Below are 13,787 nucleotides of genomic sequence, written 5' to 3'. Positions count from 1 at the left end.
TAAAGTGAACTCTATTAGTGTGAGCATTTATTATAATGTGCGTACACTGACCAGCTTTGAATTCACTCCATTCTTTCTACAAAAGGGCACCTACAAGCCAAAATCTCTCTCCCCCTCTCACTCTTTTCTACTCTCTCTCTCTCTTTCTCTCTATTTCAAGTGCTCAACTGCAAGTTGCTAAGCCAACCATTTTCAAGAGCATAAATATTGAATAGTTAACACAGGTTTGCAGTTTCTCCACATACGTTTATTCTCTTCTCTTTCTGGCACCCTTTTGCTGTGTACAACACAGAGGTCAACAGATTTGTAGACTACACTGCAGTTCACAGAAAAATAATTAGGGCCCAACTGATCTATTCAACTAAAGGGATTTTAATTGCAAAGAGTTTTTTTTATATATGTTTATTTATTAAATGCATTATGAATTTACCATGCATTGCTTAATATGGCTCAAACGCCTCATATTATTGGTTATGATGATACCCACATGTGCAAACTGCATAATTTGACAACCATTCTACCACAGATCAATATATATATAGTACATAGCTCACTTGAAGGTGCATCACTGCACCTTAACTCATTTATGGTGTAACAGCACCAAGTGAATGATGATAATGCAAACATCTAGAGTTTCACCAGCCAATATCTTGTGATGAGAAAAGTCAAAGTTATTCCAATTTGACACATAGAATCACTACAATATTCTCCGGACCCACACCAAATTCTGTCAGATTCCGTCTATAGGGGGCACTACACCATGAGCATTTTGGTGTATTTCTGCCTGGAACAGTGTTAAAGACCTGTAATGTTACATGTTAGATTGGGTGTTTATGGCTAATTTATCCCTCATTTGACCCACACTTAAACAAAAACACATACACACACACACACACACACATGGGACATACACATTCTCTCTCTCACACACACACATACATGCATGCATGTATAAATACACACACAGACACACGCACACACACAGAGATACACACACACACACACACCCTCTGGGCTCAAACATATTAGTGTCACTATCACAGCAACCTAGAGGAAGTGCTATTAGGTCTTCCATTTAGCACACACATCAGATGTGTGCAGTTGACACACACACACACACACCACGTGTGAGTGCATTATTGGATGACGAAATGTCATGGGTTCAGGAACCAGTGGCTGGGCCTGTCATCGCCACTTGCGGCTATATTTAAATGTTTATAGCTACTAAAATCTCTCCTGGATCAAGTGCAAAATCTACCATAGAGAATCAACCCATGGAAAACAACACCTTGTTATTTGTTTGATCTACTTTTGATTAACATCACTGTTACTTAAACACAAATTTGTGGGTGGTGGAATGTGTATTTGAATTGCAAACTAAAACACCCAACGACATCCGCAATAAACATCATCTTTTGTTTTGCTGCCAGTCTGACTAGAGAGGGTCAAAGTCTTTTTTTTTTTGTAGCCGTACCTCTGTATGTGTTTTGTTATTTCTTCTCCGACATCATCATTTGTTCTACTTACTTCTCCATGTCATTATGTCCAAGCAGGAGAACAGATGGGATCAATGTGAAGGGATGATAAACGTTCCCGACTCTCGATGCCATGTGTTTTCTCAGCAGAAGGGAGTGTGCAATCCCCTGACATTTCATAGTGGTAATACATAAAACACAACAGTTTCAGAGTCAAAAAGATTTTTTTTTTTTGCCAGTGTCAAGATTGAATAACATTCATTTGTCATTTATTGTTACTAAAACAGTCTTGCGGTAATGAATGTGCTGCTTACTTGATGTAGTTGCCTTTTTATGGCTTTGGCCTACTGAAACTTCAGACTCAATCTCATTTTTATATTCAATATAGTATACTATTAGTACCAGGAATACCATCAATTCTGGTCTGTTGATACAGTACTATGCTGTTGGTAATTTCTCTCTGACATCCACCATTAAAAAAGGAATAGACAATGCCTCGTGAGTATAAAGGATGCTGTTATAAAAATGATTGCTATGCAACATTGCTATTTCACAATGGTCTCCTCTAGCTACCCATGTAGCAGTTTATCCTGGCATATGTTTAGCTATCAGTATTGTAATACTAATAACATTAACTTAAAGCTTATGTAAATATTACATACTGTTTCCTTTTCCGACCTTGCTATATAGGAACACTGTCCCGTCTTTGCAGTGTGTGAATTAGCATAAAATATATATTTGTGAAAGGCAGATGGAGAGGATGTTGTCAACCATGTTTGCCTCTGGAGCCTTTTCAATAATGAATCAACCCTGAGACAAATAGCTGTGCAATGTGCTTGTCCTGGAATGCATTCAGCTTGCTGCCGGCTGGCAAATATACTTGCAAGAATCTCTCTCTCTCTATCTCTCTCTCTCTGTATGTGTATGTGTGCAACGTTCTTGCCACTGGCGGCAGTGTAGAGTCCGCAATGATTTGTCATTAATTTACATGTTATCTCCAAAGAGGAGGAAAAAGGGGGGAAATTGCTGACAGTCCGTATTCCTTGAACCCGCCCCGTGACTTTCTGAGGGCAAGATGAGCAGCATTTGAATGCCTTGGAGCATACTCTCCAAATACCGCCTTGATTCAAAAACAGGTTCTGAAATTGGATAGGTATAAATTATAATTACTGTGCATGCAACGACCAGGCAAATGATGGGCCTGGAATGTAATTTGCAGGTGAATGTGCCCTGGCTAGTCAACCACAGAGTGAAATGCATTTAGCTTTCATCGCGTATGTGAATAGTTAGATCAATCAAATGTGTTTTTTTTTTTTTATAAAAAAAAGTTCACTCAACCAAAATCCATTCACTTGTAGACTAGACTACGTCGTGAGTTATGAGGACAGGAGGGTTGTGAGGGTCACATAAAGAGAGAGGGAGGGGGTACCATTTTTTCCACAAGCTCTCAAACTGCAAATGTTCCTCGCAGCTCAGGGGAAAGATTAGGCTATCAATCTGCTCCACTCATATTGTCACTGGCGAGGAGGGACCGGGGCTGCGCGGCAGACACTGAAACACACAATCTGTAAGGCAAATTATTCCCGGCACTGTTATCATCATCATTTATTACTGCGCTGACACTTTTCAGCAATCAGCAAGAAACACAATATTTCAATAAGGCTTGTAAAGATGCTATATCCACTTTTCAGAGCATAACGAGACAATATGGTGTAGCCTAGTTTAGTTTTAGCGCAAAAAATACCCATCTCTACAGTGATTGCTCATGAATCTCTGGGTAAGAAACGGACATTATTGCATCTTGCATTTAAATAAAAAAATATATGTAACACTTAGGCATATGTTAAAATTCCCCATTCGTTGTCACAATGCCCCCTTAGGCTAAACAAGTTATGAAGCACCATAGCATTATTGCCTTAAAAATAGATATTTATCTAATAAAGGCTCGAGAAATGCACCACGGAGGCGGTACATTGCCCCTCTCTCCTTGTCAATGTGTTAGTATAATGCCTCACACCCAAGGATGATTGATGGTGCCGTTGAATGCACTTGCTATTACAGCTCACTGTCTTAAATAAAAGAGCTTAATCACGCCGTGACCTGACGACCCAAATGCTCTCCCGACAAATTACGCTGGCGGATATTAATGATACTATATTATTCAAACTTGAAAGGAGAGCCTATTTAAACACGACTTTGACTTCTAATGCAGCCTATGATATCAGTAGTCGTTTGGATCACATGAGCGCGCGCTCCGCAGGCTACAGTGCTACTTTCCTGCTTAAGCCCTTAAATTAGAACACGCAGTTCTCTTTCAGATAGAGTGCACACTAATTGTTTGTCTTTTATCGTGGTGACGCGATACAGTCACTTATAGTGTGTTTTGTTTAGACCAGCGTTGCATGACATAAACCGTTTAAAGTGCTTAAATGCACCGTGGCATTATTGAGGCAGTTGTTCGTTCATATTATTTGCCAATTGATTTGCTTTTAGCCCTTGTCAGCTCGAGTCTATTTTCAGCGTGCCTCGGCTTGTCCACCCCCACCCCCTCTCTTTCTTCCACGCCCCCTGCTCTCTATTTCCATAATGTTAATATAATCAAATGCGTAACTTCATTTTCCATATCACACGATGCCATGGTGGTGTTGATTATCACATTACAATGTACTAGGCTACGTTGCAGTTGGAGATAGCCTAGCCTACTATTTCATGATTGCACCTATTTGTGACCAACCCCCGTGCCCCTCATGACTTGAGATAAAACATTGCATAAGGCATAAAAATAGCTGACGTTAATGTTGCATCCTGTAATTTGGGCTATAGGCAACGTGATCCAACTTTCTCTTTGTCACCGCAGAAGGCAGGTCTTGGTTAAAGACGAAAATGTTCTTTGCAACTTCCTCTTGCATTTGCGAAATCGCTTTAATCGCTTACTTCTGAAACAACACTCTGTTTAACATGTCATTAGGCTGTAGTTTGAAACTTGTTATAGCCTACAGATATTCTAAAGAGCAATGTGTAATACACACTAGCTTAATCTAATAGGCTATGACTAAACGGAAGTGGCAATATGCGCGATTAGCTCATAGTTTATTTCTTAATCGGAATTTGAATAAAGATACACTGTAGTCATTCATCTAACGTCCGCTCGCTTAAAAGCACCGCATGGGCTATTGAGAATGATTTCGAGTTCAGCTGTCCATTCCTGTCAAAATTAAATAAATCAGTTGAACAATAAAGGCATAGATTCATTACATAAAGCAAGACAGGGCAAGCTCGAGTTCCTTAAAATGGTTATCCACTCTCGTTACACGAGTCATATTCATAAACATAATGGCAGCAATTCAAAGCATACGGTTTCCACTGCTCGTGACTGCCCCTCTTTCCTTCCAGTGAAACAATACGTAACATGCATTTGTAACATTGTAGCAACGGCTGCAGCAACAGATAACAAACGATAACCCTCTAGTTCATAGAATCAGAATCATAGAATGTCGCCTCTGTCAACCTGAACCAGAGGTTAAATTGTGTACATTTCTGAGCGAAGTTACAGTAGGCTATATGCATTCTAGAAATAGGAAGACGAGCGCCCCTGAATCTCTGCAGGTCTGCAGGAAATGTTCTTTCTATTACACATACAAACGTCCTCGCCACAGGTCCTGGTTGGTAAGTAAATCGGTGCGAACGCATATTGCATGGATGCGTAAATATGTTATCTTTGAATATATATTGTCAAAGGTATTCTCCGTTATGTTGTTGTAGATATTTAGAAAACCACAAGAAAATGCTGCGATTTCCTGTGGCTGATTTTTAAAACCATATCAAACAGACACGTAGCACCGTAGAGGTCACTATCGTCTTATCATTTGGAATTTAATATGTTTTTTATCAGCAACTATCGTTTAAGAAATGTCAAAATATATAACTACAGGTCATGTACAAATATTAGATCTTGTTTCCATACATTTTTTGTCCGGATATTGTGTTCTATTTCGATTTCATATTGACGATCGCCGCGACACTGTGCTTTCAAATATTACACCCTTCCAGGACCGTTAGCAATCCATTCAAGCCAACAAGTTTGGAGAGAATGTTGAGTTTAATCAATTCAGAACGTCGAGATGGAGCCCAACTCACTCATGGTATTATAACCTATTCTGCTTTATGTTTCATTTTCTTATCATTTTGATGGCAGCGGCTATTCTAACGGATACGTAGGTGTAACATGTTATATACTTATATCAATATGGGAAACTTTAGAAAACAAAACTTGATATTTTATAATTAACATAGGCTGGGCTGTATAGCTTAATGTATTATGGCTTTTAGCCTGATGTACCGTATTTTCGTAGCTCTATAACATAGACTCATATCATAGTGACGATTGTGTTTCGACTTTTATCATTTCATCTGAGTTTACTTTTGCTGTTTGCGGTTGTAGACTGTGAGCATGTAATGTATGAAATTAATTACTTATTGCTGTTTCCGCAGTGGGTAGGCTCACCTTGTGGTTTGCACGGACCTTACATTTTCTACAAGGCATTTCGATTTCACCTTGAAGGCAAACCAAGAATATTGTCCCTCGGCGACTTTTTCTTCGTAAGATGTAAGCCAGGGGATCCGATTTGCATAGCGGAGCTCCAGTTGTTATGGGAAGAAAGGACAAGCAAGCAACTTTTATCCAGCTCCAAACTTTATTTTCTCCCAGAAGATACTCCCCAGGGAAGGGCTGTCAGTCATGGAGAGGTGATTAATAATGTTTTTTTTATATCTTGTTTGTTCTGCTGTGCACTGTGCCCGTCCCATTGAGCTGCGTTTATCTACAGTTTAACTGGTATCGATGAAGTATGACCTATATCTAGCTTTCTATAGTCCGCTTTCTGTTTGCTCTGATAGAGCCTAAAGATGGATCACACGTAGCATGATTTCCTATAATTTAAGCCATTTGGTCGCAGTTCCTCTTACATGCAACCATACAAGCATAAGGAAATGAATTAGGCTATGTTCTATGGCTTGCTGTTCATGTGCGCTGTTATGCATGCCTTTGATTAATTTGCTGGCTATATATTTAGTGAGGTTCTCTTATTCTCGTAATATCTTTAAACACGGTGATCATTATCGGTGACGGATGTGGTAATGCGAAGTTGTCACATTAGTCTGCCTTGTTTCATGTCTATGTTAAGTAGAGTACAATTGTGCGGAAATTACGAAAGACAAGGTAGATCAAAAGCCCTCCGTCTGGCAGCGTTGTTTGATCGGGTGATGTAGCCTACGTGATGTAGTTAATACAGTAATGCTCTGGGATATCGAAGCACTAAATGATCATGTAGCCTACTAGGCAAACGCAAAGCTGGCTTTGGAAACAGAGATTGTTGACTGTCAACGCGATGTTTTAATTTTGTTTGGTGCATTTTATCAGGGGCAGGCATCTGGTACATTTCCTGATACAAGAAGTATTGTAAGCGGACATATTCTCCAAACGCGCTGAAATGCTTTCGGTCAGTAGGAATTGATTAATCATGGCAAGCTTGATAAAGCGCCCAGTTGGGATGCCTTAAAGGGAAAGAACGACATTTATGAAGGTTATTATGTCAAAGTGTTGCAGCCTGGTTCCACATCAGCGGGGTTAGGCATACCAGTGCAATTTGCGCAGAAGAATAGAAATTATGTGCGTTTGTTCCGCGAGCAGTTAACTCGTTCACTGCCAGAACGCATTAGTTGACATATGTTTTATCTGTGCTACTTCATCGGGGTGTTGCAATAGAGAATGCAATTACTTGGAAACGCCACCGCGCTGGTAAGCGATGCGTAATACAACTATGAGTAAACCTCTTTCATGTATTCTACAGCTTTAAATCGACTACACGAATAGAAAACTAATAAAGCAACTCAATTTCAGTGACATTTTTATTGGACCCCCCCTCCACCACCACCACCACCAGGAGTCGAGTGTCAAATTTCCTTTTCATAATAAGCAACAGGTTTTATGTGCCGTCTTCACCAGTGAAATGTCAAGGTTGCATGGCAAAATGCTTATGATTATTAGGCGAATATAAACGGCTCTGTGAGCCGACCTTGGGCGCGCTCGTGTTTACACAATGTAACGAGGTAGAATGGGGAGAAAACATCAGACTTAACCTCATGTTGACACAGTTGATCAGACCCCGTCCTCTTTCTAAACTTGTCAACGCTTCACCCCCCTCCCCCCTCCCTCCCCACATCAGCAATGCGAACTATTTGTTTTTCAAATTTATTACGCATACATGATTGGTGATCCAGAAAGACCCAGGGAGATAGGATTACTCGCCCCAAGGACAATTCTTTCGACTTTTGACATACTTAGTACAATAGCGCGGCAGCTGATGGTGCAATATACGCCAACTTATCAGTTGTTAACTTTGGCCAAGCGCTTTCCAGAATTTTAAAAGCATTCTTTGGTATTGTGTGGCCCTTGACTCATGTTTCACAAATGCGCTCGTGAAGCCGATTAAAGACATGTAAAATGATTATCTTGCGGTCGGGAAGAGAGGAGAAAAACAAATGAGAGTTGGAAAACCGAGAAGCATATGACCAATCTCAATAATGTGATTGAGTGTCAACTTGGCCACCTGCAGTAATCCGACACTGAGAAAGTTACTGCCACCCCATTGATGATGCACTCAGCAAATTGTCCAGTGTAATTACATTTGCATTTGTACAGAATAACTCAAGCTCTCTTCTGGCTCAATTATGTATGTAGCCTATACTGTATGTATGTATACATATGTACGTATATACATATGTATGTATATATACATACATATGTATACATACATACCCAAACTATGTATAAGAATACATATATATTATTTGAAAGGCAGCATTTTTTTTGTTCTCATATTTTCCTGTTTCATGTGACTTGTGTCGATATTGACGTGTTAACCTTGCCTGGGGGCAGGGCCCAGCCATGTAATTGCTTTGAGAATGCTGAATTATGGCTGTTATGGCGTTCTGTGGAATCAGTGGACTCTTTGAGCCCAGAAGAGCACAAACAGCTAGACAAGAAAGAAGATAGAGGGAGAGAGAGAGAGAGAGAGAGAGGGAGAGAGAGAGAGAGGGAGAGAGAGAGAGGGAGAGAGAGAGACTTCAGCATGACAATGTGCTAATGTTTAGTGTGTGATTGTACGCCCTAAATGGCTATGATTGCCACAATAAAAAGGAGGCACTCAGTTTCCAGATGCCTATTTGTTTCTGCACCCAGGTGATGTAATTTCCCCTCTGGCTCTCTTAGTCATTCATTAGGAGAATAACAGCGGCTAAAACAGCAACAAGCTTGCAGTCATCTTCCCCTGGCAGGCAGCCCTGCAAGAATTTAACACTTAGCGCTTGAGGGCCTGGAGAGAGAGAGCAAGAGAAGCGAACGCTCTCGTTAAGAGGACAGGCTGTTTTTACATATTTCCCCAATCTGACCACACTGTATTTCTCGACTTGAGGGCTGGGCCAAAAAAGCCTTATCTTAGGCATTCTGAAAGTAGCTACCTTGCTCTTTGTAGCTGGCTCACCGGTTTACACTAAACCTGATAGCTGCAAATGTGTAAATGGCTTTTTTATTATCTTGTTTGCTTTAAAGAGGGCATGTAGATAAAGGAGTAACAAAGAGGTGTTTCATTTCTGGTGCTGCTTGGGAAGGTGTTGAATATGTTTAAATCAACATTTCGTGGGTAGTGAATTGAAACATGCTTTGTTTTTAACACTTGGTGTGTCTTGTCACCCCTTGGTCCCTTGGTCTGAACTGTATATTGGCTGGCATGGCTCATATGCAGTCAAGTTGTGGCTAACACTAGCTTGGAAAATACCCCCCCAAATAATGCCAAAGTGAGACTTGAGCAGGATTAAAAACAGGGCTCCCGTCCATTATAAATAGATTCCATATCAGATTCCATTAACCGCAAGGGCGTTTCCGACGGCGTTTATATTAGTTTGCATAGACACAAATAACCAAAGCATTGTGCATCGACGAATGAGAATTGACTGGGAGCTCTCACACATGCAAATGCCATTCCTCTTCTACCTCTTTAAGCATTGCACTGGTTTACAAAAGGCACCAGGGGATGGAATTGATATGTAATTAGTTTTTTTTTTTTTTGTGCTTGTTGTTATTTGGATTGCAAAACAGTGAGGTTTGCAACTTGGGGCTGATACAGAGGAAGTGCATGGCTTCCATCCAGGCCCATCTTGGCTGCTTTGGCGAGAGGCCAAGCTTGTGTTTTGAATGCCTGGAACATATTTATAGTTCAAATTAGATCATCAGGCTAGTGTTGTTTTTGTTTTTTTTCTCAGTAAAGTAACATTCCATCCTTCATGTAATATTGCAGTGCTAGTCTGAACATGTTTTCAGTTGACACATAAGTGGCAGTTTTTTCTCTCTCTCTCTGTCTCTCTTTCTCAGTATTTCTGTGTAATTCATCAGTATTCAAATAGGGAAGTATGTAACTAGAAAGTGTGGGTGTTAAGTAGAGTCCGTTTCTGTTCGGCAGGTTCACCTTTAACCATTATGAACATGACTGCTTCGGAAAATTCTCTGGAGTTCAGCCAATTTGACAAATTCTTTGGAAGCCGTCCCATTTGAGTTAACCCCTATTGATTACAAAAGCCTTTTACAAACCACATTAATCATTCGTCAGAGGAACAGGAGTATTATTGGGATTTTTTTTTTACTGTTTACCACATTAACATTGAAATTCAGTCCATAAAACAGTTTTATACAAAGCCCGCTGTTATTCATTCAAGTTATATGATATGTCTCTAAAGCCCAGTTTACAGGAAATGCTCTGGTTGATGTTTATGTATCCAAAGGAATATTTAAATGGTTCCTCCTGTTGCTGTTCCTGTGCAGTTTAGTGTCCTTTTTTATTTTCAGGGAGGAGCCTAGGTCTAGGGCATGACAAAGTAATTATCTTAAGCTCAGGACGAGATCAATTATTGAAGGGGAAAATAGTTCATTTAACTTTTTAACTCAGCTAAAAAATACTTCCTTTTTTCACCTCTGTCTGTGGACACATTTTCCATGTTACCAGGTCAATAATTCAATAGGCATGCAAGCAGGTGTACAAATCCTCGCTGACCTGGAGAATTCCTGGCCTGACCCCCTGAATCATTCGACTGAAACATTCTCAGCGTGACGCTGTTTGTGGGCCTCGCTTCTCTGCTTTACAGGGGGGGGCAACGCACCCCCAACCCCCCCCTCCTTAAACAACCCTCCCCCCAACCACAAACGCTTTTAAAAGGCACATAACAAGCAGAACATGGTTGTGCCACTTGAGAAAACTTTGAAATGCGGAGATCTTCATTTCTTTTTGATCATTGTCAATTTGCATGTTTTTCTTTTTTTTGTGATCTAATTTAATTGATAATGCAATTGGACATCATTTTAAAGCACCCAGGTAAACAAGTCCAATGGTGATGGAAGTGGGTTTAATTGGAATGAATATGACTATAGGGTGGTGGGTGGTGTTGGGGAATGTGTGTGTGTGTGTGTGTGTGTGTGTATGTTTAAGGCGGGGGGGGGGGGTTCTCCCCAAATCAATCTGCATCAATAACAGACAGAGAGGCTGTCTGAGTGTTCTGAGTAATATTTCAATCAAGCGCTGGGTCGGCGCCGGATCTTCAAAGGCCGCGGAGCTGAAGCACATGATCTCATAGTAAAGTTTGCTGTGCCGCCATCGGGATTAACTGTGTTTGACCCACTTAGTTTTATGGGCGCATGAAAACAGATGCCTTTACACTTTAAATGGCTATTATGGCCAAGGCTCTCCTCCAGTGCCGCACGGCGTGGCGTGGCGCGGCAGCGATTACTTTAAAGGTGCATAATCTTCGGGCAGTCGAGCAGGTTCCCCTTATGTGTTGACTCGGATAAGAGGCGGGTTGTTTAGACTGTGAAGAGTTATTCTGACATTGTCGTCGGGCATTGTGCAAGCCGTGTGAAATGCATACAAATGCATGCAAGCATTGCAGCGGAAATCAAGAGAAATATCAAGGGCTGTGCCAGCGGCTTAGTCGGGATCTCATATCATTGGGCCGGATCCACGCCAGACCGGGCCCAGTGGCAGCCCAGATCCGGGTTAGATTTGTTGTTTCTGTGAATACTTAGGCCTGATACCCTGCACACGTTATGCAAATGCACCCAGCTATACAAAGAGGGTTTGGCACATAGTTACATAGCAAACTGTGTTGTCTAATTTCTTTGTAACGCAACGCAAGTGTGTCAGGCGTTTCCGAGGGGGAATCATTATCCACGTTGCTTGCATATAGACTGTGAACCAGGCCTCAATGTGAGCTCCAGTGATTATCGCCTACCCTTGATCTGTGGCAGTGAAGTTGATTATGACTGGAAAAGTACAGCCATGTTTATGAGAGACTGCAGATGAGTTGAAATATTCCTGCTGTTTACATGATATATTCAAGGAATGCGAGAACAAAGATGTAAGCTCGAGGCCATGTAGTCATAATATCTTTGATGTTCAGTGTTCATAAGATGGTGTTGAAATAACTCCACAGTCTTTAAAAACAAGTGTTAAGTACAGTATGTGAAAAAACATGACCTCGCTGAATGTCACAAGAAGGGAAGTTCAATGTAAATAGTTTGGTGAGCAAAAGCAACACTGGCCTTCTGCTCGCAGACACAGAAATATCGCTGGGGTTCAGAAAAAAACAAAAGAAGGGTGTAGGCAAAACCGAGCAAGTGCAGGTATTTCCTGTGATCTATGCGCAGAGTGTTTTCTTTTATGGGTCACCCTTTTAAAACTAGCTAAAATTGTGTACAGAGAAGAGTGTTGCGCACAGCAGATCCACTTAACTGGACTGTACACGTCTGTGGGAAAAAGCAGCAGAAAGAGAGAGAGATTCTGGTCTTGACTACAGAATCAAGGGGCCTTCTCACAATCTGACACATCTGTTCTCCAGAACCCCCCCCCCACACCCCCCCACCCCGCTTTCCTGCTGTCATCCATTGCCAGGTCACAATCCTGACGTTTCCCTTTTTCTTAAATGAGTGATTCTATTTATTCCGCCGGGACACTCATCAATGCCGCCGTTTGAAGGTCATTAATGCCGCAGCGAAAGAAACTCATGAAATCAGCAAATAGCGAATTACGGAGCCAGTTGCCTTGAAAAAGGCAACAGCTTGTGCCTTTGAAAGGATTTTATTTTCCCAGAGTGTGTCTTAATTATTGCTTTATCTGGTAAACGACATCAGGCTATTTTTCAGCGAGCAGATGTTTTGTGTCATTGGATCCCGGGTAGACTTATGAGCTACTGTGTCTTTTTCAGATAAAAAATGTTTTCTTTCCTCTCGTTTCGACTTTGTTTGATTTATGAGTCACCACTTCAAACCGCCCACCTTTTCTCTCCTCAAATACACAAATTCACTTTTTCTCTCTCGCTCTTTAATTCATATGTACATACACACACATACACATGTACATACACACGCACGCACACATGCACGCACGCACACACACACACACACACACACATTTTTTTTGTTCCCTTACGTGAAATATTTTGCATATGCAAAAACATTTAAGCGATAAACTGTAAATATTAAAGGAACAATTCACAGATACAGTATATGATAAAAAAAAAATAGCACAATAGACGCCAAGTCAGCACTGACAGCCATGTTTCTCCTCTTCCTTCCCTCCCTCCCTCCCTCCCTCCCTCCCAGGACGAGGTGATCGCCGTGTCAGAGAAGGTCATCGTGCGGCTGGAAGACCTGGTGAAATGGACGGTGCGGGACGCGTCGTGCTGGATGCAGGGCCTGAAGGCGACGCCCCTCAAGCCGACCGCGCTGCGGGAGCTCGGCAGGAACGGTCAGCGCGAGACGCTACACCGCTACCGAGAGTCCATGCTCAACAGCGGCCTGAACTTCAAAGACGTGCTCAAGGAGAAGGCCGAGCTAGGTAGGAGGCCTGCAGTGGACTGCTCTTGCACTATAGACTTAGTGGACACATGGCATGTGTGCTGAAAGCATGCTAGGGTATTACATGTGCACAGACACACACACACACACACACACACACACACACACACACACACACACACACAGAGACAAACACACATGCAAACACACACACACACACACACACACACACACACACACACACACAGACAAACACACATGCAAACATACACACACACACACACACACACACACACACACACACACAGACAAACACACATACAAACACACACACACACACACACACACACACACACACACACACACACACACACACACAGACAAACACACATGCAAACATACACACACACACA

At 41.5% G+C, this 13,787-nt stretch overlaps 1 protein-coding gene across 1 annotated transcript in view; it reads left to right on the top strand.

The window, feature by feature from the left end:
• The first annotated feature begins 5,551 nt into the window (after nt 1-5,551).
• Nucleotides 5,552-13,787, top strand: part of arid5b (AT-rich interaction domain 5B) — a 91,342-nt gene continuing 83,106 nt past the window's right edge. Inside the window, exons 1-3 of the mRNA XM_076299136.1 lie at nt 5,552-5,617; nt 5,967-6,221; nt 13,180-13,414. Coding sequence (XP_076155251.1) covers nt 5,597-5,617; nt 5,967-6,221; nt 13,180-13,414 — 511 coding nt within the window. The 5' untranslated portion in view covers nt 5,552-5,596. The remainder of the gene's footprint in view (nt 5,618-5,966; nt 6,222-13,179; nt 13,415-13,787) is intronic.

Source organism: Alosa pseudoharengus, unplaced genomic scaffold (genome assembly GCF_046254945.1).
Source record: "Alosa pseudoharengus isolate Yale_2024_CS ecotype anadromous, Long Island Sound unplaced genomic scaffold, YU_APseudo_1.1 YU_APseudo_1.1_scf_21, whole genome shotgun sequence".
In the NCBI taxonomy this organism is placed as follows: Eukaryota; Metazoa; Chordata; class Actinopteri; order Clupeiformes; family Clupeidae; genus Alosa; species Alosa pseudoharengus.
Note: the sequence above shows the minus strand (reverse complement) of the source record. Positions and strands in the feature narration are given on the sequence as shown.